Source organism: Ochotona princeps, chromosome 6, assembly GCF_030435755.1.
Source record: "Ochotona princeps isolate mOchPri1 chromosome 6, mOchPri1.hap1, whole genome shotgun sequence".
Classification (NCBI taxonomy): Eukaryota; Metazoa; Chordata; class Mammalia; order Lagomorpha; family Ochotonidae; genus Ochotona; species Ochotona princeps.
The window spans coordinates 44,450,483-44,474,169 of NC_080837.1; the positions used below are offsets into that span (position 1 = coordinate 44,450,483).

At 39.6% G+C, this 23,687-nt stretch overlaps 3 protein-coding genes across 3 annotated transcripts; 2 read left to right on the top strand and 1 right to left on the bottom strand.

The window, feature by feature from the left end:
- On the bottom strand, positions 1-939 carry LOC101523278 (olfactory receptor 4F3/4F16/4F29-like). The gene has a single exon (XM_004584616.3). The coding sequence runs from the start codon at positions 937-939 to the stop codon at positions 1-3; it is 939 nt and encodes a 312-aa protein (XP_004584673.3).
- Positions 940-11,769: 10,830 nt separating this feature from the next.
- On the top strand, positions 11,770-12,868 carry LOC131480476 (olfactory receptor 4F3/4F16/4F29-like). The gene has a single exon (XM_058665389.1). The coding sequence runs from the start codon at positions 11,770-11,772 to the stop codon at positions 12,733-12,735; it is 966 nt and encodes a 321-aa protein (XP_058521372.1). The 3' UTR covers positions 12,736-12,868.
- Positions 12,869-22,093: 9,225 nt separating this feature from the next.
- On the top strand, positions 22,094-23,032 carry LOC101528840 (olfactory receptor 4F3/4F16/4F29-like). The gene has a single exon (XM_004578216.2). The coding sequence runs from the start codon at positions 22,094-22,096 to the stop codon at positions 23,030-23,032; it is 939 nt and encodes a 312-aa protein (XP_004578273.2).
- The last annotated feature ends 655 nt before the right edge of the window (positions 23,033-23,687 follow it).

Consider the following 23,687-nt stretch of genomic DNA (forward strand, 5'->3'; position numbering starts at 1 on the left):
TCAGGAAATTCTTCTGTAAATGATAAGTTGACTACATACTCTCCTCATTGCCATGATCATCTCTTTGCTCCTGAAGGTATAGATAACTGGGTTCAGAAATGGAGTGAAAACTGCATCAAAAAATGCAAGAAACTTGTCTATATGTGATGTGGGATAGGGCCAAGTATAAACAAATATACAAGGACCAAAGAACAAAGTGACCACCATGATATGAGTTGACAAAGTAGAAAGGGCTTTGGACGAGCTGCCTGAAGAGTGTTTGCAAACCGTGATCAAGATGAAAATGTAGGACAGCACCAATATGAAGAATGATCCCAGAGATATAAATCCACTGTTAAACGTCACCATGAACTCCAGTCTATAAGTTTCCATGCAGGCAAGTTTGATCACTCGAGGGAAATCACAGTAACAGCTGTCCAACACATTAGGGCCACAGAAAGGCAAATTTACAACAAAAACCAGTTGAACTGAAGAGTGGATCAAGCCAATTATCCATGCAGTCACCAGCAACAGAACACATGTTTTTGGCTTCATAATGGTCAAGTAGTGGAGAGGCTTGCATATAGCAACATATCTGTCAAAAGCCATGGCTATCAGCAGCACCATCTCCACGGCACCAATGACGTGGATGAAGAAGATCTGAGCAATGCAACCACCAAAGGAGATGACTTTGTGTTTTCTGAAAAGGTCATACATCATCCTGAGGGAAATAACCGAAGAAATACCCAAGTCAATGAAGGAGAGGTTGGCCAACAGAAAGTACATGGGAGAGTGTAAGTGGGAGTCCATAGCCACCGTGAACACAATAAGGGAGTTGCCTATAATGGTGGCAACATAAAATATGGAGGCGATAACAAGGAGTAGAAGCTGGATCTCCCAGGAATTGGTGAGTCCCAGGAACACAAACTCTGTCACAGAAGAATAATTTGCTCCATCCATTGATTTATCAGTTGAGGTGTCTCAATAGTTACTAGAGAAAAAGAAATGGAGACAAAGAAAAAAATAAGAATGTTGTATGTTTCAATGTTATAATGATTACCTCATACTGCTATATATATGCATGTAATCATATATACATATGTCTAGGAAGACAGACAGATAGATAATAGATAGGTAATAGATGAACAATAGAAAGACAAACAGATATATCCCCTCAATTCCTTCTTGGAAAGTAAGCAGTTTACCTAAATCAGCTGAGTTACACACTTAACAATATATCATTATGCCTTCCAGGGACTATTCTTCAGCAATAAACAAGAAAATGGACCAACATGGAACTAAATGAATGTTTATGGATAACTGGAAGGAAAACATGAAAATAAAATCAAGAGATAGATATGGTGTCATTTCCCAAAACTTGCTTGTTCTATTTTTATCTTGCTCTTAGAACTGTTCTTCATCCATTCAGGTTATCTATTCTCTTAAGTGCATCTCATCTTGATCACAATACATTATTCTCACAATGCTACCCACAGGCATATTTTCAAATCCAAAAACACCCACAGCGTCACAGTGAACATAGGAGAAATTGGTATCAGTTAGAGAAGTGACTCCAGAGTGCAACAGAACCAAAGCAAATGGACACTAGTTGTTTATGGCATAAGCTACATGCATGAACGCTCAGAAGCAGGAGAACCTACTGTGATGGTTAGTAGTCAGGACATGGACATGATGTGCAAAAGGGGTGGGTTTTGGAAGTCCCTCATTGGTAAAGCAAGGCAGTTACAGTACCCATTTGGTAGACAGCTGTGTCTGTAAGGAATATATCCTAAAAGTCCCAACTGATGCTTGAAACTGCAAAGAGTACTGACCTGTGTTGATATTACTTTTATCTTACTCATCTATACCCATGATAAAGTTTAATTTGGAAAATTAGCACAGTAAGAGATTACAGTAACTAAAATAGAATAAATATTAAATAGAATAACTAAATACTAAATATTAAAATAGAATAACCTTTGCAATTTGCAGAGCCAAATTACCAACTTCTTGGGCTTTGGGATATTATTAAGTAAAATAATAAGCCTAACCCTAACTCTAACCCTTGTTATCACAAGCAGTGTAATATCATGACAATTGATCCGATAACTAAGATCACCACTTCCTGGCTAATTAGTAAGTTGTGGCTATGCCGGACAATATTCAGGCAGAATAATAAGAATGACATCATCACACTACTCTGAATGGTATACACTTTGAGATTTCCACTTGACATTTTTTACTGCAATTTACCACAAGTAACTGAGACTAGAGGAAGATAAACTAGAGATAATGGAATCTATTCCGATTCTTTACAATCATTGGTTTTTTATATTGGAGTGCAAGCTTGCATCGGTTTTCATGGTTCTTACCACTTCTTGCTAAGAACACAGTGTACCCTGAGGACATAATGTCTCAGGACTGGAGGCTAAACACTCTGTATCAAGCCCTCTTGCTCTCAAAACGTTAGGTATATTAGTAAAGGCATTGGAGTGCGGGTCAGATAGGAATGCTGGGGCACAAACACCAAATTGCTGGTGCAATAAAGGAATCTAATCACAAACAATCTTCAGACCTGGAGTTGAAAGGGAGAAAGAAATCCAGCAAAAGAATGAAAATGGATCCCAAAGCTTTGCTTTTCAAAACACATTTGCTATTTCTATAAACACACACACAAACACTTGTGGCAAATGATGAGCAAAGTATATTACCACACAAACCCCATTAGCACAGCTTGATCCTTTACATAATAAATTTTTACAACACCAGTGTTAAATTTATACCCATGTATACTTCTCAACTTATCATTTGGTTACCTCCTGACAAAGTATTAATGTGTGAAAATATCATAAGACAGAAATGCGTTTAGCACACCTAAAGAATGCAACACTGTAAGTTGACTACATAGCTCACTATAGAATACTACTTACGTCATGATTCAGTGGCTCACCAGGAGCTATATGTTGTTGCAGCTGTCCAGTAGCAAGTCTTATACCGCATGTGGCTAGTTTGAGAAAAGATCACAACTCAGAATAAGAAATTTTACCAAATGCATATCAGTTTTACATCATCATGAAGTCAGAAAATCTTTAAGTGAAACCCTTTTAAGTTGGCAACCATTTGCAGCTACAAACAGAACATCTACTCTTGGTAGTCCATTTACAGTTTTGGAATTTACATATGAAAGCAGAAAAAAATAACATGAGTATAGGTAAGCCAAACTGTGCATCTTCGTGGTCCAAGATAGCAGCTACTAGTCATACACAATCATTAAATGAGATTCAGAAGCTACGCAGTTAAGCTAGTCACATGTCAATTACTCAATAGACACACATACCCAGTGGTTATATAATGGACAGGTTACTATAAGATTTCTAGTCACTATCCAATTTATTTATTTATTTATTTTTTTTTTAAAGATTTATTTATTTTATTACAAAGACCTACAGAGAGGAGGAGAGACAGAGAGGAAGATCTTCCCTCCGATGATTCACTTCCCAAGTGAGCCGCAACGGCCAGTGCTGCGCCGATCTGAAGCCAGGAACCTGGAACCTCTTCCTGGTCTCCCATGCGGGTGCAGGGTCCCAAAGCTTTGGGCCATCCTCGACTGCTTTCCCAGGCCACAAGCAGGGAGCTGGATGGGAAGCGGAGCTGCCGGGATTAGAACCGGCGCCCATATGGGATCCCGGGGCGTTCAAGGCGAGGACTTTAGCTGCTAGGCCACGCCGCCGGGCCCATCACTATCCAATTTAAGGAAAAAGCTCCCCAAGAAAATTTTCCCTGTAGATCCAATATACATTTTTCTTTCTTTTGCTTTGATAGATCAAGAAATTTAACATTTAATTGGAGGGCAAGTGTTTGGCACAGAGCACAAGTTGAGATGTACACATCTCTTGTCGAAGTACCTGAGTTTGAGTCCCAGCTCTACCTCCAAATTCAGTTTCCTGATCATTTAAGCCCCAATAGGCAGCTGTTGATGGCTTAAGTCAGTTCAGGTTGGGTTTCTTTGACCTACATGGGAGACCTGCATTGAGTTCTGGACTCATGGCCTAACTTCAGTTATTTGAGGAGTTAACGCAATAGTTGAAAGGTATTTCTCTCTCTCTCTCTCTCTTTCTCTCTCTCTCTCTTCCCTACTCTCATTTACTTATCTCTGTTACTTTCAAATAAATAAAAACATAAATTAAAAAATTCACATTTGACTCAGAAAAGTAGAGCCCAGTGCAGTGGTATAGCCTGTTAGTGCTAGCATCCCACAAGGGTACCATTTCTACTCCTGGCTGCTCCATTTCCTAATCAGCTCACTGTTTATGGCTAGAAAAGCACAGGAGCGTGTTCCAAAAAGCTCCAGGCTCCTGGCTTCAGATCAGCTCAGCTCTGGCCATTGCAAGCATTTGAGGAGTAAACCAGGAGGAGGAAGATCTCTCTCTCTCTCTCTGTGTCTCTTTCTGTCTGTCTATGTCTTGTTCTCTCTCCCTGTCTCCTTCTCTTATTTCTTTCTCTGCTTCTCTCTCTCTCTGTTACACACACACAAACACACACACAGAGAGAGAGAGAGAGAGAAAGAGAAATATATATATATATATTCCTTTTGTTCTGATTATAATTCTTTGATGCTGTCATTCTTATACATTCTCTCTCCCAACTAAATTCTCAAAGTTTCAAGGGGATAAATGACTTTTTTCTTGTCTTAGATTTCCAGATTAGAGGAAGAAAGAAACTGTAAAGGTTTCCTGATGATTCAATTAGTAACACTTCTCTGAGGTGAAGCCATGACTTTAAGTCCATAATGTTGTGCAAGTCCTGATTTTTTTTGTCCTTCCACCCTTTTAAAATTAATTCCAGCATGCATAAAAGAAGTTTCCAAAATCAAAACAAGGTGTTCTTCCATGCACTGGTTCACTCTCCAGACGGCCACAACAGCTGATCTTGGGTCACACAAAAGCAGAAGCCTAGAATCCCTTCCACATCTCACACGCTGGTGCCAGAGACCTGAACATCTGGACCATTTTCTGCCGCTTCCCCAGACATATGAGCAGGGAACAGGTTCATAAAATACAACAACAGGTCTCAAACCAGCACCCATCTGAGATGCTGACATCCCAGGCAGAAACTTAACACGCTGCAACCACAATGCCACCATCACAGAAAAGAAAACATAGAAATTCCTTCACACTTTTTAAATGTTTCTGCAATAGCGAATGCTGGAAATTTAATTGCTGGAAAGCATAATTATTTCCATGGCACATAATTATGAAGTCCTTCCACAATCTGCTGCTAAAGGTCAGTATAACTATACTGCAAGCAAATTCATCTATGGCTTCTAAGTTCACAGAAATTAGCATCTTACCCAAAATTATATAGATATGCAGCTCAGCACCAGAAGTCAGGATTTTTCATTCTAAACCCAGGACTCTTCAATTATGTTAAAGTAATTGATTCACCTATTCATGATCTAAAACTAACATTCTTGCCATAAATTAATACAGAATTTCACTTGCAAAAGGATTCCATCCTGCACATATAGACATCAAACATATGTGTAACAAACTTAAGATTTCACTTGTAATAAGTGACAGAGCCAGACATAACCCATATGTTATTAAGACAAATTAGAGGGAAAGAAGAAGTGGTTGCTAGCTAGAGTGAGAAAGGATCACTACACAGCACATTTGGATGCCAGCAAGAGAATCAAGTTTAAGAAACAATCTACACACTTTCAACAATGCCTAGAACACTCAATGCTCTGGCTAGAGTTAATTATTCCATAATTTAATTTAATACAAAACCATAAAAATTGACAGGCAAGAAAGATCACAGTTGCAAATCAAATCTTAGGGGTCATTTACAAGTTAAAAGTCATGAGGAAGACCTGATTAAAATACAACGATAAGGAAACGATAAAGAGTAAATATTCAAATAGAATGAATCCATATTACTGATTATCTTTGATTAGCATTCCTACTGTTTTCACATCTTTTTCTGGCATGTAAAAACCCAATTCCATGCACCGCTGTAGGAAACACAAATTAAACGATGTCAAAGAAGAAGGAAACACCTCCTGCTTCCATATGACACAGAGAGATCCAATAAGACACTTGATGTTAGCCAAAAGGCTGAGAAGCGATGAGAGATCCAATTAGAACAAGAAACTAGCACAAGTTCAGTGCTGAGCAATTACTTACACTATTAAAGACAGAAGGTGCAATCAAACAGAGGAGAGATCATGAAGATTGTGGATAAATAAAAATGCTGACAAATGAGAAATTTAAAAATACCTTCAGTAATATTAGGGGAGGATCAGTAAAATCATGCATTATTTGTATAAAATTTACAGAGTGGCACAATTCTGTAAACAAATGGTAGCTTCCTGAACAAACTTTGAGAATGTCAAGAACCTGGACAATGCCTAACTGAAATATTTTTTGACATCATTCAGAACATTCAAAAATGCTCCTGAACTCAAGACTTGAAATTTTAGGGTAGCTCCATGTTGTAGTACAACGAACAGAATGGAACACAACAACATAAGTTTGATGTCTGAGGTCATATTGAAATTCTCTGACCAAATTGTAGATGAACTGATTTTGGCATCCTGCAGATCCCTCACTTTCTATCTATGTCTTAACAAAAATCACAGGGTGCCCTGTCTTCTCTGTACAAAGCCAACTCTAGATATCCCCCAGTAGCACTGAACTCAAACCAGGACATGGTATTTAGATCAAACTAGTTAGAATACTTCTCAAAGTGCTGGAAGAAACTGTCTGTGGGTAGCCCTGAGCCATTTCCTTTCAACACTATGAACTCCATAGACACTGTGGACATACCCATAGAGAACGACATCTTTGTCTTTTGGTCAGTTACAAGGATATGCTGTGGCATTCTGAAAGTAGGCTTTCCTACCACAGGACTGGGGCTGATCCCTCTGCTTTCCCAGTGCTCCTTTCTTTGGAGTCCCAACCAGCCCCATCTCACTGTTGTTTAGGGGCACTCTCTTGCAGATATTCTTGTGCAGATGTTAGGGGTGATTCCAGCTGCAGCTATAACTGGGAAGAATCGTTGCTACATGAAGAAAATAGCAGGAAGAGGTGTCCAAGAGCATAAAAGCAAGCACGATAATACATTCATGATGGCTATCGTTTTATATTTTGATTCTCAGTTGCAGATTCCTTCCTAGTGAAAATCAAATCACTCTTTGTCATATTCCCTTCTCCATACAAATGTCCACCTCTTCCTTCTGGTGCAATTTCTGCTCCTTAATTTACATTCTTCCTCTCTGGAGGCTTGAGGACCTGGGGAAAAAGGTCTTTCATAATACATTTCAAAAATCACGACCCGTCTTCAACACCTACCTGCTAATATATCAAAAGACTTCAGATGCCATCGTCATCAGGGCATTGGCAAGGTATGCATGCTACCACTGCTGCCGTGCAGAACCACTGTCCCCATCCCTCCATCCACCTTCCCTCAGACAGAAGCTATAAATAACACCACCATTTGGGGATAAGCACTCAGCTCCGGGGAAAGGTGGAGGTCAAATGAGGCTCAGAGTTCTGAGCTTCTCTGAGAAAACCAGCTCAGAGTGTGGGAACGAGAGGGAGATAGCAAGACCAATAGCATTTTATTATAAAAATATTTACCACTTCATTTTTGCCTGATTCAATGTTTTATTTTATGATAGAGACAAGGAAGCACCAATACAAAGAAAAAACACATTCTGTAATTTCTAATGGACAGGTCCAAAACACTTCTGGCAAAATCAGAACCAAGATTTTTAAACTTTGTATTGACTTTTATTCTGTTTGAAAGGCTGAGGCACACATAGACCAACAGAGATCTTCCATGGGATATTATATTTCACTCCCCAAGTGCTGACAACAACTAGGTCTGGACCAAGCCAAATCAAGAGCATGAAATTCAGTTTGGGTTTCCGGTGAGGATCCTGGGACCCAAGTACTTGACCAATAATTTACTGCCTCCCAAAGTGCACATTAGCAGGAAGCTGGACTTCAAAGTAGAGCCGAGTCAAACCCAAACACAACAATATGGGATTCAGGGACCCCAAGATGGGATAATAGCAACGAGACAGGGCAATGGAGGAGAGGGAGGAAGCCCTGTGCCTGCAAAATTGTAATATGAAAAATAAGAACTTAAAAAATGTGCATCATGACAAAAATTGAGAAATCAATCTCATTCATACTGAATCAAAAACATTATAAAAGTCAGTTACTGAAACATGTAAACTGTAAAGTATAAAGCACTAAAGAAACTGAAGAAACAAATGGAAATAAATCAAGAAAAAGCACTTCTCTACCATGAAGGAAACAGGCAAGAGAGTAAAGAGAAATCAACAATGTGGAAGCAAATATTGCACGCTATTTATGAATCCAGATGGCCACCAGGCATATGTAAAAGTGTTCGAAATTGCTCTTGCTGAGGGAAATGAAGATCAGCACTATGATAAGGTGTCACCTCATCTCAATCAGAATGATTACTATTTAAAAAAAAGGTAATGTTTGGAAAAATACTCTTTGTAAATGTGAATTAGTTAAGGATTTTGAGATGAAGAGATTATCATGGATTATCCAGATTAGCCTTAATTCTGTTAGTTACTTAAAAAGATGGTAGAGTTCTAATTCATAGGTGATATGTGCTGGATCTAGGGATTAGGACACAGATATCTCTTTTGTCAACCCACCAGTTATGAGATCTTCCTTCTTTAACACACAACGTGAACTCACACATCCCTATAGGTAACATTTTTACTGCATAGTTTTTATACACTGCAATTTCATTTTCATTTACCTTAAAGTATTTTGTGATTTCCCTTTTCATTTGTTTCTTGATCTGCTGACTATTTGGAAGTGTATAATAAAATTTCAGCATATTTTTGAAAAAAAAAAACAAAAACAGAACAAAACAAAAAAAACGTAATTGGCCAATCTGAAAGCAGAAGCCAGGAGCTTCTTCCAGGTCTCTCATGTGGGTGCAGGTCCCAAGGATTTAGGCTGTCCTCGACTACTATCCCAGGACAAAACAGGGAGCTGGAAGGGAAGCACAACAGCCAAAATATGAACCTGTGCCCATAGAGGATCCCTGTGTATACAAGGTGAGGACTATGCCACTGCGCCAGGTCTGGGTTTTACACTTTGAGAGCTTGGACCATTATACTTTTAATAGGAAGGGACTGAGTGGGCTGGTGTTTTGTGCAATGGTTAAGCTGTTGTTTTGGAGTGCCTGCATCCCATATCAGAGTGCCTGAGTCTCAGTCCTCATAGTTCCAGTTCCTCCCTAATGCACATTCCCAGGGCAGCTTGACTAGGTAGATCCCTGCCATCCACAGGCTGATGGAAGGTCTGTCTTTCTGGTCTTCACATAACATACACAAGAATTTTAAAAAATGAATGGGCTGCATGATTAAACTAAATGCTGAGGCGTTAATATTGTTCTTTCACTTAGCTTATAAATATATTTTATTTACTTGAAAGGCAGAGTTAGAGAGAGAGAGAGAGTTAGTTCTTCCATCTGCTGGTTCACTACACAACGGCCATGTCCATCAGGGCTGGATCAGGACAAAACAAAGAGACAGAAAATTCTTTTGGTTCTCTCATACAGGCGGTTGGGCCCAAAACTGTTGGAACATCTTTTGTTGCTCTCCTTGTCAACTAGCAGCATGCTGGCTTGGAGGTGAAATAGCTGGGAAGCACATTGGCACTCATATATTTTGCACGCATTGAAGACATTGGCTGAACTCGATGTGGCCAAATGCTTGTCCCTCCAGGTCCTAATTTTCAAGGGACCTACAATGTTACAGATTTTTTACTGAGTTGAAAGGGAGAGAGAATGAAAAGAAGAGAAGAAGAAATGAGAGAGAAATCGATCTGTGAGTTGACTTCCCAATGTATTCAACAGCTGAGGCAGGGTCAAGCTGAAGCCAGGAGTCTGGAACTCTCTGGATCTGACATGAAAGCTGGTGTCTCTCAGGATACGCATAGCAGAAGCTAGATTAGAAGAAGAACCAGGACTTAAACCCACACACCTAAACTGGGATGTTTGAGTCCCACATGGTATCTTGATGCTATGTCAGATGCAACACCATTGCTTCTAAACGTGTAAGAGACTCAGGTAAATTCTTCCTGATTTGCATATATGTGCTTAAGCTGAGTGAATTTTATAGTGAACTTCACATAATCTTGACTAAATGTAATCACACTCCCCATATAGCCTGCCTCATTTTAGGCCACCAATGAGGATAGCAGAATGGGCAGATAAAACTGCCAAAGGTGATGTTCTTAGCACACAAGGTTCAGCTTTGTGTCGTCTCCAATGATTTCGAGACTCAGTACAAGCTGTTTTTATCTCTTACCATACCAACTGGGTTTCAGGAACAATTCCCTTGGCCACGTGAACAAAGCTGGCAAGTCCAGGTTCCTGAAGCAATACCTGGTCATTACTCCTCCATCTGTTAATTAACCATTGTTTTGGAGTTCTTTTGGGTTTTTGCATAAAAACAGTAGCACAACCAGCAGCTTAGTGAATAAGAAACTCTAATAACCTGAAGATGCTATGTTCTGCGAACAGGTAGGTGAAAAGATGGAAAAAAATATACTTGACCTGTTAAACTTAGTTTCAAAACATCCACCTAATAAATACCAAATCAGTTTTTGGATGTTTTCCACTCAGTTATAACATGGGGCAATAGATTGTGAAAGACATAAATGATTGAATTTGACTTTTGCCAGGTGGTGAAAGCATGTATTGAGGTTTTTTTTTCCCAAAAAAATGTCTTTATTGTTGTTTGAAAGGCAGAGCTGCAGAGAAGAGAGAGAGTGAGAGAGGATCTTCTCTGTATGTACCAGTTCATTCTTCAAGTGGTTCCTATGCCTGAGCTGAGCTGAAGCAGCAGCGAGGGGCTCCTGTCGGGTCTCCCACACGGGTGCAGGGTCCCCAGGCTTTGGGCCATCCTCCGTTGCTTTCCCAGGCCACAAGCAGGGAGCTGGATGGGAAGTGGAGGAGCTGGGACACAAACTGCTGCTCGTATGGGATATTGGTCCTGCAACAGAGGATTAGCCTGATGCTCTGACATCCCTGGAACTGTTTTAGTTTTATCATTATTCACTATACTTTTTTTTTTTTGGTCATCTTCTATATACAAGACATTGTATGTGCAAAGTATGGGAACCAAAGTGCAAGGGGATAGTTACTGATAGCCCTGATTAATATAGAGTCATAGAGGAAAATAAACATATAGCAAGAAGCAGATGAAATAAATTTAGGCAGAAAGGTGGACCAGGAGAAAGATGTGACTGATGAAGTGTCATGTCATCTGAATATTAAACAATGACTGTTATCTTGAAAAATATACAATGGAAAAGTTGATTTCTGGCTTGAGTAACACAACCAGAGTTGTGGGATTCTGCAGATTCTCCCATCGAAATCGTGTTTCTCTGTCTGCTGTGTGTAAGTTGTTATTCACTCAGAAAGTACCTAAGTCTCATGCATACAAACATTGGACATCAATGCTGCTTGTTTGTGCTTTCTTCAGGTGCCTCATGGGAACTGGTCCTCCGGACCTGGAACTATACATGTTGTTAGCAAGCCCATGTAGCAACTCATTAGCGGTTACATGTAACATTGGCATTAGTGGTCACAAGAATGCTACTCATAGTTTGTGAAATGTTCAGGTAATATTTGACTTTCATGATGTATGTACTTTTCCAAAGAGTAAATTTGCATAATGCTGTTTATTTGCATTCTCTCTCTCTCTCTCTTTATTTACCTTTAGGTAACATGAGAGTGAATCTACCGCATGACTCAGTGAATGGAAAAAACCACTCAGTAGTGTCTGAATTTGTGCTCCTGGGATTGTCCAATTTTTGGGAGATTCGGATGTTTCTGTTTTGTTTTTCTAGTGTCTTGTATGTTTCCAGCTTGACAGGAAACCTCCTCATAGTCATCACTGTGTCCTCTGAGCCTTACTTGCACTCCCCCATGTATTTTCTGCTGGCCAATCTTTCTGTGATTGATTTGATATTTTGTTCCATTGCAACCCCCAAGATGATTTGTGATCTTTTCAAGAAGAAGAAAGTCATCTCGTTTGGGGGCTGTATGGCTCAGATCTTCTTCAGCCACGCTGTTGGGGGTGCCGAGATGGTGCTGCTCATAGCCATGGCCTTTGACCGCTACGTGGCCATCTGCAAGCCTCTGCACTATCCGACTATCATGAGCTCACGGCTGTGCACTTTGATATTAGTGCTTGCCTGGGTCATTGGTCTCGTCCACTCCTCCACCCAGTTGGTTTTTGTTGTAAATTTGCCCTTCTGTGGCCCTAATGTATTAGACACCTTTTACTGTGACATTCCTCGCCTCATCAAACTTGCTTGCACAGACACCTTTAAACTGGAGTTCATGATCACTGCTAATAGTGGGTTCATTTCCGTAGGGGCTTTCTTCCTGCTTGTCCTCTCCTATATCTTCCTCCTGGTCACTCTTCAGAAACGCGTCTCAGGAGGCTCATCCAAAGCACTTTCCACTCTGTCAGCTCATATTATGGTGGTGATTTTATTCTTTGGCCCACTGATTTTTTTCTACATGTGGCCATCTCCCTCAACACATCTGGATAAATTTCTAGCCATGTTTGATGCAGTTTTGACTCCTTTTCTAAATCCAGTCATCTACACATTGAGGAACAGAGAGATGAAGAGAGCAATGAGGAGAGTGTTCCGGCAGCTCGTGGGCTTTAGAAGAGTTACTTAAATGGCTTGAATGAAATAGAGCTTCCGAGCGCCTCTTGGAAATTGATGATAGCCACCTCTCACAGGGAAGGGACTTTCAGTCAGCCAACACTGTGTTCATGGAATTTCATCACTTGTATTGTGTCTCTGTTGTTATGGAAGAATAGTGACAGTCCTCCTTAAACAGAAAGACAGATTTTTAAATCTAAAATATACAGAAAAAATTATATTAACTCTTGTCTTATTTTTCTGAAAGAATTGTGCCAACAATAGCATTTGCCTGTATTACGTAGCTATGTCAACACTTTTGTTCCTCAGGATAGCTATGCTACCGTTTTTAAGCTGCCCTTCCTGTAGATGTGTACTTGTTTTTTTTTTAAGATTTATTTTTATTACAAAGTCAGATATACAGAAAGAGGAGGAGAGACAGAGAGGAAGATCTTCCATCCGACGATTCACTCCCCAAGTGAACCGCAATGTCCGGTGTGTGCCGATCCGATGCCAGGAACCAGGAACCTCTTCCAGGTCTCCCACATGGGTGCAGGGTCCCAATGCATTGGGCCGTCCTTGACTGCCTTCCCAGGCCACAAGCAGGGAGCTGGATGGGAAGTGGAGCTGCCGGGATTAGAACCGGCAGCCTTATGGGATCCCGGCACGTTCAAGGCGAGGACCTTAGCCTCTAGGCCACGCTGCCAGGCCCTAGATGTGTACTTGTTAACCTCATGCTTTATATCTGCTTGTATTCCTTATATCCTTTCTTATTTTTTCTGCTTTGCTATTTCAATCTTTGAATTATGAGCAAAGAGAGGAAATATTTAGCATCTGTGACCATTAAGCATTCTTTTTAGAAATTATTTTTAAAAGATTTATTTACTTATTTAGTTAATAGCAGAGTTGTAGCAGAGAGAGAGGGAGAGAGAGAGTGAGCGAGAGAGAGAGAATGATAGAGAAGGGGAGTTATTCCAATCTGTTCATCATCTCTTGTCCCTTTGCTACAAAGCTACCAAATGTCCACAATTGCCTGGGTTGAGCTGAGTCGAGGAGAGTCTGAATTACCCACATGTGTGGCAGGGGCTGAAGGACCTGGGCCATTTTCTGCTGTTTTGCAAGCACATTAACATGGAGCAGCCAGGAGTCTAACCAGCATTAACATGGTTTGAGGCCATTGCATGCTGTGGCTCTATTTCCTCTGCACAGCACTGGCCTCCCACTTATGCATTCTAATCCACAAACCTTGCTTTCCTGCTTTGTTTTGTATGTTGAGGGAACATTTTTCCACTTTATTTTTAATCAAGTAGATTTCGTGTTGGCACTTGTTTTTTTCTGTGAAGAGTTTGATCATTAATAATTTTGTCTCTGTAGGCCACAACCATGGCCTCTGCTGCAACCTTTAATTTTGCTGTTATATAGAAATTGCTGTAATCAGCACTTACTTCCATTTAAATGTTTATAATTTGTTCTACGTTGAAAAGCTACAGACTTCCAGTTTTTTTATAGTATACATGCAAAAATTATTGTGATAGTCACTCATCAGGCTGAGAACATTAGAACTTATGCCTCCTGCGCATCTTGCATGACTCTTACTCAGCCTCCTTCTATCCCTTCCCCAACTCTGCTTCTCAGTAATCAACATGAAATAGGACGTGTGCTGTGTGTATGTGTGTGTGTGTGTGTGTGTGCCACACTTGTTTCACTTGACAGAAATACCTCCAGCTCCATGCATATTACTACAGCCCACAGGATTGTATGTGTTTGATGGATGAGTTGGACTGCCTTATGTTTATTTACCACATTTTCTTTCTTTTCCATTGAGGGACACATAGGTTATTCTATATCTTTGTTATTATAAATAGTTCTGGAGTAAACATAAGACTACAGATATGATTTTCAATCTACTAATTTCATTTCCCTTGGCTATGTATCCAATACTGGAGTTGCTGAATCCATATGTTAACTCTATTTTTATTATTTATTTATTTAGTAAAGCTTCATTTATTTTTATTGGAAAGTCAGATATACATAGAGGAGGAGAGACAGAGAGGAAGATCTTCCATCTACTGAATCACTCCCAAAGTAGCTGCGAAGCCTGGAGATCAGTTATCTGAAGCTAAGAGTTAGGAGCTTCTTCCTATCTCCCATGTGTTTTGCAGGTTCTCAAGGTTTTGGGCAATCCTTTACTGCTTTCTCAGGCCACAAACAGGGAGCTGCAGAGACATAAACCAGTGCCCATATGGGATCCTGGTACAAGCAAGGCAAGGACTTCAGCTGCTAGGGTACTATGCTGAGACCAGTTCTATTTTTTTTTTTTTTGCCATTACTGAAAATAAATTCATGAACATTTGAGAGGCAGTTGCAACATAAGGCTCTGCAATTCTGATTTCTATAATGTATATAGTTTTTAAATTTCATTTTAAAATGATTATATGATTGATCAGAATGGGAAGGTTCGAGATTTGGGGGAAATTGGGTGAACTCTTTTCTTCCAAATTTGCTATTTCTTCTTGTTGTTCCTGGGGGAAGGGGAGAAACAAACGGGGAAACCACTCACGACTTTCCACACATCTCAGTACCCGGGGATGAGGAACTGCCACCTTATATCAACCCAGAGCCTCAATGTGTACATATTCTGAGGGGTTTGGTTAGTTCTGAAATGCTGATTTCACCGATCCGAGGATGATGTCACCCTCCCCATGTCCATTGGCTCCGTTCACCGAGATTTTTTGCTGTCATCGTTTGTTTGGGGTAGTGGTCCACTTTCTTCTGTTCTTCTTCTGCTACAGGACCAAATGTACTGCCGTATTGTCCTTTGACAACAGGCTCTGTGTCCACTGCTCCACCTTTTTCATTGACTGGGACATATTTAATGTTTGAAAAACTCACATGCTGTTTTTCATATTGCCTGCACCCATTTGCATTGCTGCTAACACGGTTCCTACCTCTCCATATGCATACTACTTTTTTTTAAAATAGTAATCATTCTGATTGAGATGAGGTGACACCTTATCATAGTGCTGATCTTCATTTCCCTCAGCAAGAGCAATTTCGAACACTTTTACATATGCCTGGTGGCCATCTGGATTCATAAATAGCGTGCAATATTTGCTTCCACATTGTTGATTTCTCTTTACTCTCTTGCCTGTTTCCTTCATGGTAGAGAAGTGCTTTTTCTTGATTTATTTCCATTTGTTTCTTCAGTTTCTTTAGTGCTTTATACTTTACAGTTTACATGTTTCAGTAACTGACTTTTATAATGTTTTTGATTCAGTATGAATGAGATTGATTTCTCAATTTTTGTCATGATGCACATTTTTTAAGTTCTTATTTTTCATATTACAATTTTGCAGGCACAGGGCTTCCTCCCTCTCCTCCATTGCCCTGTCTCGTTGCTATTATCCCATCTTGGGGTCCCTGAATCCCATATTGTTGTGTTTGGGTTTGACTCGGCTCTACTTTGAAGTCCAGCTTCCTGCTAATGTGCACTTTGGGAGGCAGTAAATTATTGGTCAAGTACTTGGGTCCCAGGATCCTCACCGGAAACCCAAACTGAATTTCATGCTCTTGATTTGGCTTGGTCCAGACCTAGTTGTTTGGAGCATTTGGGGAGTGAAATATAATGTCCCATGGAAGATCTCTGTTGGTCTATGTGTGCCTCAGCCTTTCAAACAGAATAAAAGTCAATACAAAGTTTAAAAATCTTGGTTCTGATTTTGCCAGAAGTGTTTTGGACCTGTCCATTAGAAATTACAGAATGTGTTTTTTCTTTGTATTGGTGCTTCCTTGTCTCTATCATAAAATAAAACATTGAATCAGGCAAAAATGAAGTGGTAAATGTTTTTATAATAAAATGCTATTGGTCTTGCTATCTCCCTCTCGTTCCCACACTCTGAGCTGGTTTTCTCAGAGAAGCTCAGAACTCTGAGCCTCATTTGACCTCCACCTTTCCCCGGAGCTGAGTGCTTATCCCCAAATGGTGGTGTTATTTATAGCTTCTGTCTGAGGGAAGGTGGATGGAGGGATGGGGACAGTGGTTCTGCACGGCAGCAGTGGTAGCATGCATACCTTGCCAATGCCCTGATGACGATGGCATCTGAAGTCTTTTGATATATTAGCAGGTAGGTGTTGAAGACGGGTCGTGATTTTTGAAATGTATTATGAAAGACCTTTTTTCCCCAGGTCCTCATGCCTCCAGAGAGGAAGAATGTAAATTAAGGAGCAGAAATTGCACCAGAAGGAAGAGGTGGACATTTGTATGGAGAAGGGAATATGACAAAGAGTGATTTGATTTTCACTAGGAAGGAGTCTGCAACTGAGAATCAAAATATAAAACGATAGCCATCATGAATGTATTATCGTGCTTGCTTTTATGCTCTTGGACACCTCTTCCTGCTATTTTCTTCATGTAGCAACGATTCTTCCCAGTTATAGCTGCAGCTGGAATCACCCCTAACATCTGTACAAGAATATCTGCAAGAGAGTGCCCCTAAACAACAGTGAGATGGGGCTGGTTGGGACTCCAAAGAAAGGAGCACTGGGAAAGCAGAGGGATCAGCCCCAGTCCTGTGGTAGGAAAGCCTACTTTCAGAATGCCACAGCATATCCTTGTAACTGACCAAAAGACAAAGATGTCGTTCTCTATGGGTATGTCCACAGTGTCTATGGAGTTCATAGTGTTGAAAGGAAATGGCTCAGGGCTACCCACAGACAGTTTCTTCCAGCACTTTGAGAAGTATTCTAACTAGTTTGATCTAAATACCATGTCCTGGTTTGAGTTCAGTGCTACTGGGGGATATCTAGAGTTGGCTTTGTACAGAGAAGACAGGGTACCCTGTGATTTTTGTTAAGACATAGATAGAAAGTGAGGGATCTGCAGGATGCCAAAATCAGTTCATCTACAATTTGGTCAGAGAATTTCAATATGACCTCAGACATCAAACTTATGTTGTTGCGTTCCATTCTGTTCGTTGTACTACAACATGGAGCTACCCTAAAATTCCAAGTCTTGAGTTCAGGAGCATTTTTGAATGTTCTGAATGATGTCAAAAAATATTTCAGTTAGGCATTGTCCAGGTTCTTGACATTCTCAAAGTTTGTTCAGGAAGCTACCATTTGTTTACAGAATTGTGCCACTCTGTAAATTTTATACAAATAATGCATGATTTTACTGATCCTCCCCTAATATTACTGAAGGTATTTTTAAATTTCTCATTTGTCAGCATTTTCATTTATCCACAATCTTCATGATCTCTCCTCTGTTTGATTGCACCTTCTGTCTTTAATAGTGTAAGTAATTGCTCAGCACTGAACTTGTGCTAGTTTCTTGTTCTAATTGGATCTCTCTGTGTCATATGGAAGCAGGAAGTGTTTCCTTCTTCTTTGACATCGTTTAATTTGTGTTTCCTACAGCGGTGCATGGAATTGGGTTTTTACATGCCAGAAAAAGATGTGAAAATAGTAGGAATGCTAATCAAAGATAATCAGTAATATGGATTCATTCTATTTGAATATTTACTCTTTATCGTTTCCTTATGGTTGTATTTTAATCAGGTCTTCCTCATGACTTTTAACTTGTAAATGACCCCTAAGATTTGATTTGCAACTGTGATCTTTCTTGCCTGTCAATTTTTATGGTTTTGTATTAAATTAAATTATGGAATAATTAACTCTAGCCAGAGCATTGAGTGTTCTAGGCATTGATGAAAGTGTGTAGATTGTTTCTTAAACTTGATTCTCTTGCTGGCATCCAAATGTGCTGTGTAGTGATCCTTTCTCACTCTAGCTAGCAACCACTTCTTCTTTCCCTCTAATTTGTCTTAATAACATATGGGTTATGTCTGGCTCTGTCACTTATTACAAGTGAAATCTTAAGTTTGTTACACATATGTTTGATGTCTATATGTGCAGGATGGAATCCTTTTGCAAGTGAAATTCTGTATTAATTTATGGCAAGAATGTTAGTTTTAGATCATGAATAGGTGAATCAATTACTTTAACATAATTGAAGAGTCCTGGGTTTAGAATGAAAAATCCTGACTTCTGGTGCTGAGCTGCATATCTATATAATTTTGGGTAAGATGCTAATTTCTGTGAACTTAGAAGCCATAGATGAATTTGCTTGCAGTATAGTTATACTGACCTTTAGCAGCAGATTGTGGAAGGACTTCATAATTATGTGCCATGGAAATAATTATGCTTTCCAGCAATTAAATTTCCAGCATTCGCTATTGCAGAAACATTTAAAAAGTGTGAAGGAATTTCTATGTTTTCTTTTCTGTGATGGTGGCATTGTGGTTGCAGCGTGTTAAGTTTCTGCCTGGGATGTCAACAACTCAGATGGGTGCTGGTTTTGAAACCTGTTGTTGTATTTTATGAACCTGTTCCCTGCTCATATGTCTGGGGAAGCAGCAGAAAATGGTCCAGATGTTCAGGTCTCTGGCACCAGCGTGTGAGATGTGGAAGGGATTCTAGGCTTCTGCTTTTGTGTGACCCAAGATCAGCTGTTGTGGCCGTCTGGAGAGTGAACCAGTGCATGGAAGAACACCTTGTTTTGATTTTGGAAACTTCTTTTATGCATGCTGGAATTAATTTTAAAAGGGTGGAAGGACAAAAAAATCAGGACTTGCACAACATTATGGATTTAAAGTCATGGCTTCACCTCAGAGAAGTGTTACTAACTGAATCATCAGGAAACCTTTACAGTTTCTTTATTCCTCTAATCTGGAAATCTAAGACTAGAAAAAAGTCATTTATCCCCTTGAAACTTAGAGAATTTAGTTGGGAGAGAGAATGTATAAGAATGACAGCATCAAAGAATTATAATCAGAACAAAAGGATTTGGGCTAAATAAGAGCTATGTTACTCTCTTCTCTCAGAATACATTGGTCTTTCCTCCTGGCTCATAGAACTCTTAGTTTTCAAATCTTACCCCAAGGCTTTCCTTGTAAAGTTTTCTCCAGATTGTGCAGTGGACTCTTCTATGTCCTCCCTTGCAAGAAAAGACTGAAATGCTGTTGATCTCTCCAGTGTAAGGCTGAGGAAAGCCTTCCAGTGTCCATTGGCTTAAATGGTCATCCTTGGACTCTGCATTTGCTCAGATTTTTACTGACATCGTTTGGCTGCGGTAGTTGTTCAATTTTTTGTGTTCTTCTTCCTTTGCTATTGCACCAGATGTCCTCTGCAGGCCCCAAATTGGCTGCCATAACGCTCTATGTGCCTCTGGGCTTGTCATTTACTACTCATCTTTTCCACTGAGGAGAATATGATCTTTCAGGTGGGCCCAGGAATCCATGCCAGGTGACCCGGGGCTCACCAGATGCCACACAGGTGGTCTGCATACTCGGTCAGGTGACCCCGGTCCCTACGGACCACTCGTTTCCCTAGGCCGATGGACGTGGCACTTGCTGCACAGCTGGTCCCAAGGACATGAGCCAACTGACCCAGGCCTTGCACTAAATATACTTTTGTTGATGACATTTTGCATATATGATGAGTTTTTCAGAAGGTAACTGCATCATAAGTTGAGAAGTATATATAGTATAAAATTTTCGCTGATTTTATAAAAAATTTATTATTTGTAAAGGATCAAGCTGTGCTAATGGGGTTTGTGTGGTAATAGTTTTTGGGTTTACTCTGTTCAGCATTTGCCACAAGAGTGTGTATATGTGTTTATATGAATGGCACATTCAAAAGCAAAACTTTTTCCCTTCCCAGTCAACTCTAGGTTTGAAGAGTTTTGTGCGGTTAAGTCCCTTTATTGCACCAGCAATTTGCTGTTTGTACCCCAGCATTCCTATCTGACCCGCACTCCAATGCTTTTAGTAATATACCTAACGTTTTGAGAGCAAGAGGGCTTGAGACCAGAGTGTTTATCTCCCAGTCAGGAGACTTTATGTTCCTCGGAGTAAACTGTGTTCTTAGCAATAAGTAGTAAGAATCATGGAACTTGATGCATATCCAATACATATATATGCCAACTATAACATTAGTGTGCAGTTCTACATTTCCAACAAAATCTAATACAAGCTTGCACTCCAATATTAAAAACCAATGAGCAGAAACCTAAGTGATTGTAAGGAATCAGAGTAGATCCCCTTATCTCTAGTTTATTTTTTCTCTAGTCTCAGTTATTTGTGGTAAATTGCAGTAAAAAATGTCAAATGGAAAAGGTAGAAATAAACAATTCATAAATTTCAAAGTGTGTATCATTCAGAGTAGTGTGATAATGCTATCCTTCACTATTCTGCCTGAACGTTGTCCAGCATATCCACCAATTTACCCGTTAGCCATGAAGTGCTGATCTTAGTTATCAGATCAGTTGCCGTGATATCACACTGCTTGTGTTTAAGTAATTATTATTTTACAAGATCCTGGTAATTTTACTCTTGTATATTTTTATGGATGTTCTATTTTGTTATTAATCACTGTTAAACACTGTGGTAAATTTTTAAACTAAACTTTATCATGGGTATAGATGAATGAGATGACATGTAATATCAACACAGGCCAGTACTCTTTGCAGTTTCAAGCATCAGTTGGGACTTTTAGGATATATTCCTTACAGACACAGCTGTACACCAAATGGGTATTGTAACTGCCTTGCGTTACCAATGAGGGACTTCCAAAACCCACCCCTTTTGCACATCATGTCCATGTCCTGACTACTAACCATCATAGTAGGTTATCCTGCTTCTGAGCGTTCATGCATGTAGCTTATGCCATAAGCAACTAGTGTCCATTTGCTTTGGTTCTATTGCACTCTGGAGTCACTTCTCTAACTGATACAATTTCTCCTATGTTCACTGTGACGCTGTGGGTGTTTTTGGATTTGAAAATATGCCTATGGGTAGCATTGTGAGAATAATGTATTGTGATCAAGATGAGATGCAATTAAGAGAATAGATAACCTCAATGGATGAAGAACAGTTCTAAGAGCAATATAAAAATAGAACAAGCGAGTTTTGGAAAATGAGACCCTATCCATCTCTTTATTTTCTTTTTATGTTTGCCTTCCAATTATCCATAAATATTAATTCACGTTTTTCCGTTATACTGTTTATAAATATAAAATAGTCCTTGTAAGTCACTGTGATGGTTATGTTATTTGTGGCATTCAACTGATTCAATCAAACCTTTCACTTCCAAATAAAGAATTGAGAGGATGTATCTGTTTGTCTCTCTCTCTCCATCTATTTGCTTACCTATCTAAACACTATACATATTTGTATATATATGTGTGCATATATATGTATATGTGCACATATATGTTTAGCAGTATGAATATCCTTGAGTAATTATAACCTTGAAACTTACAGCATTCTTATTTTTTTCTTTGTCTCCATTTCTTTTTCTCTAGTAACTATTGAGACACCTCAACTGATAAATCAATGGATGGAGCAAATTATTCTTCTGTGACAGAGTTTGTGTTCCTGGGACTCACCAATTCCTGGGAGATCCAGCTTCTACTCTTTGTTATCGCCTCCATATTTTATGTTGCCTCCATTATAGGCAACTCCCTTATTGTGTTCACGGTGGCTATGGACTCCCACTTACACTCTCCCATGTACTTTCTGTTGGCCAACCTCTCCTTCATTGACTTGGGTATTTCTTCGGTTATTTCCCTCAGGATGATGTATGACCTTTTCAGAAAACACAAAGTCATCTCCTTTGGTGGTTGCATTGCTCAGATCTTCTTCGTCCACGTCTTTGGTGCCGTGGAGATGGTGCTGCTGATAGCCATGGCTTTTGACAGATATGTTGCTATATGCAAGCCTCTCCACTACTTGACCATTATGAAGCCAAAAACATGTGTTCTGTTGCTGGTGACTGCATGGATAATTGGCTTGATCCACTCTTCAGTTCAACTGGTTTTTGTTGTAAATTTGCCTTTCTGTGGCCCTAATGTGTTGGACAGCTTTTACTGTGATCTCCCTCGAGTGATCAAACTTGCCTGCATGGATACTTATAGACTGGAGTTCATAGTGACATTTAACAGTGGATTTATATCTCTGGGATCATTCTTCATATTGGTGCTGTCCTACATTTTCATCTTGATCACGGTTTGCAAACACTCTTCAGGCAGCTCGTCCAAAGCCCTTTCTACTTTGTCAACTCATATCATGGTGGTCACTTTGTTCTTTGGTCCTTGTATATTTGTTTATACTTGGCCCTATCCCACATCACATATAGACAAGTTTCTTGCATTTTTTGATGCAGTTTTCACTCCATTTCTGAACCCAGTTATCTATACCTTCAGGAGCAAAGAGATGATCATGGCAATAAGGAGAGTATGTAGTCAACTTATCATTTACAGAAGAATTTCCTAACTGACAACATATTATGAAGTTTTCTTACTGATTTGCAGTAGTATTAAATTTCTGTGGCTTTATATCAGGAGTTTCAAAATACTCTTTTTATATTTGGGTGTCCCATATAACTCATCAGATTCTTTGAAAATGGAGTACGTTGATTCCTGCTTCCAGTTAGAAAAAGCAGGTAGTGTGGTAAGACGTGTCTCTGGGAGAAGGACAATCTAGTGTCTCTCAGAAGCTGTTCCTTTGGTGAGTTTTCCATGGTAAAGACTTCTAAACTGTTTTTCTTTTTTTGCTTTTGTTTTTCAATTATTATTATTTTAAAATTTCATTTTATGACACAGTTTCATAGGTTATGGGATTCCCCTAACTCCTCCCCATGCTCTCCCCCCATGGTGGACTCCTCCCCATTGCTGCAGTATTATTGTCCATATCCAGTCATGATTCCTTCATTCCTAGCATGTACCATGCATAGAGTCTGGCATCTTATTGTCCAGATCAATTCAACAGTTTTCCTGGGAGACCATCCCTGGTATAAAAGTAGACCTGGCAGAATATCATCCTGTTCAATGAAAAGCCACAACATAACACCAATAACAATTTACAACATTATGGAGTTAATTGGCATGGTATTGAGTGACCAATATGTTAGAAAATGTAAGTTCTTAAC

Bases quoted from the DNA above. Each gene is read 5' to 3' on its own strand.
- LOC131480476 (XM_058665389.1), top strand. From the start codon at position 11,770: ATGAGAGTGAATCTACCGCATGACTCAGTGAATGGAAAAAACCACTCA.
- LOC101523278 (XM_004584616.3), bottom strand. From the start codon at position 939: ATGGATGGAGCAAATTATTCTTCTGTGACAGAGTTTGTGTTCCTGGGA.
- LOC101528840 (XM_004578216.2), top strand. From the start codon at position 22,094: ATGGATGGAGCAAATTATTCTTCTGTGACAGAGTTTGTGTTCCTGGGA.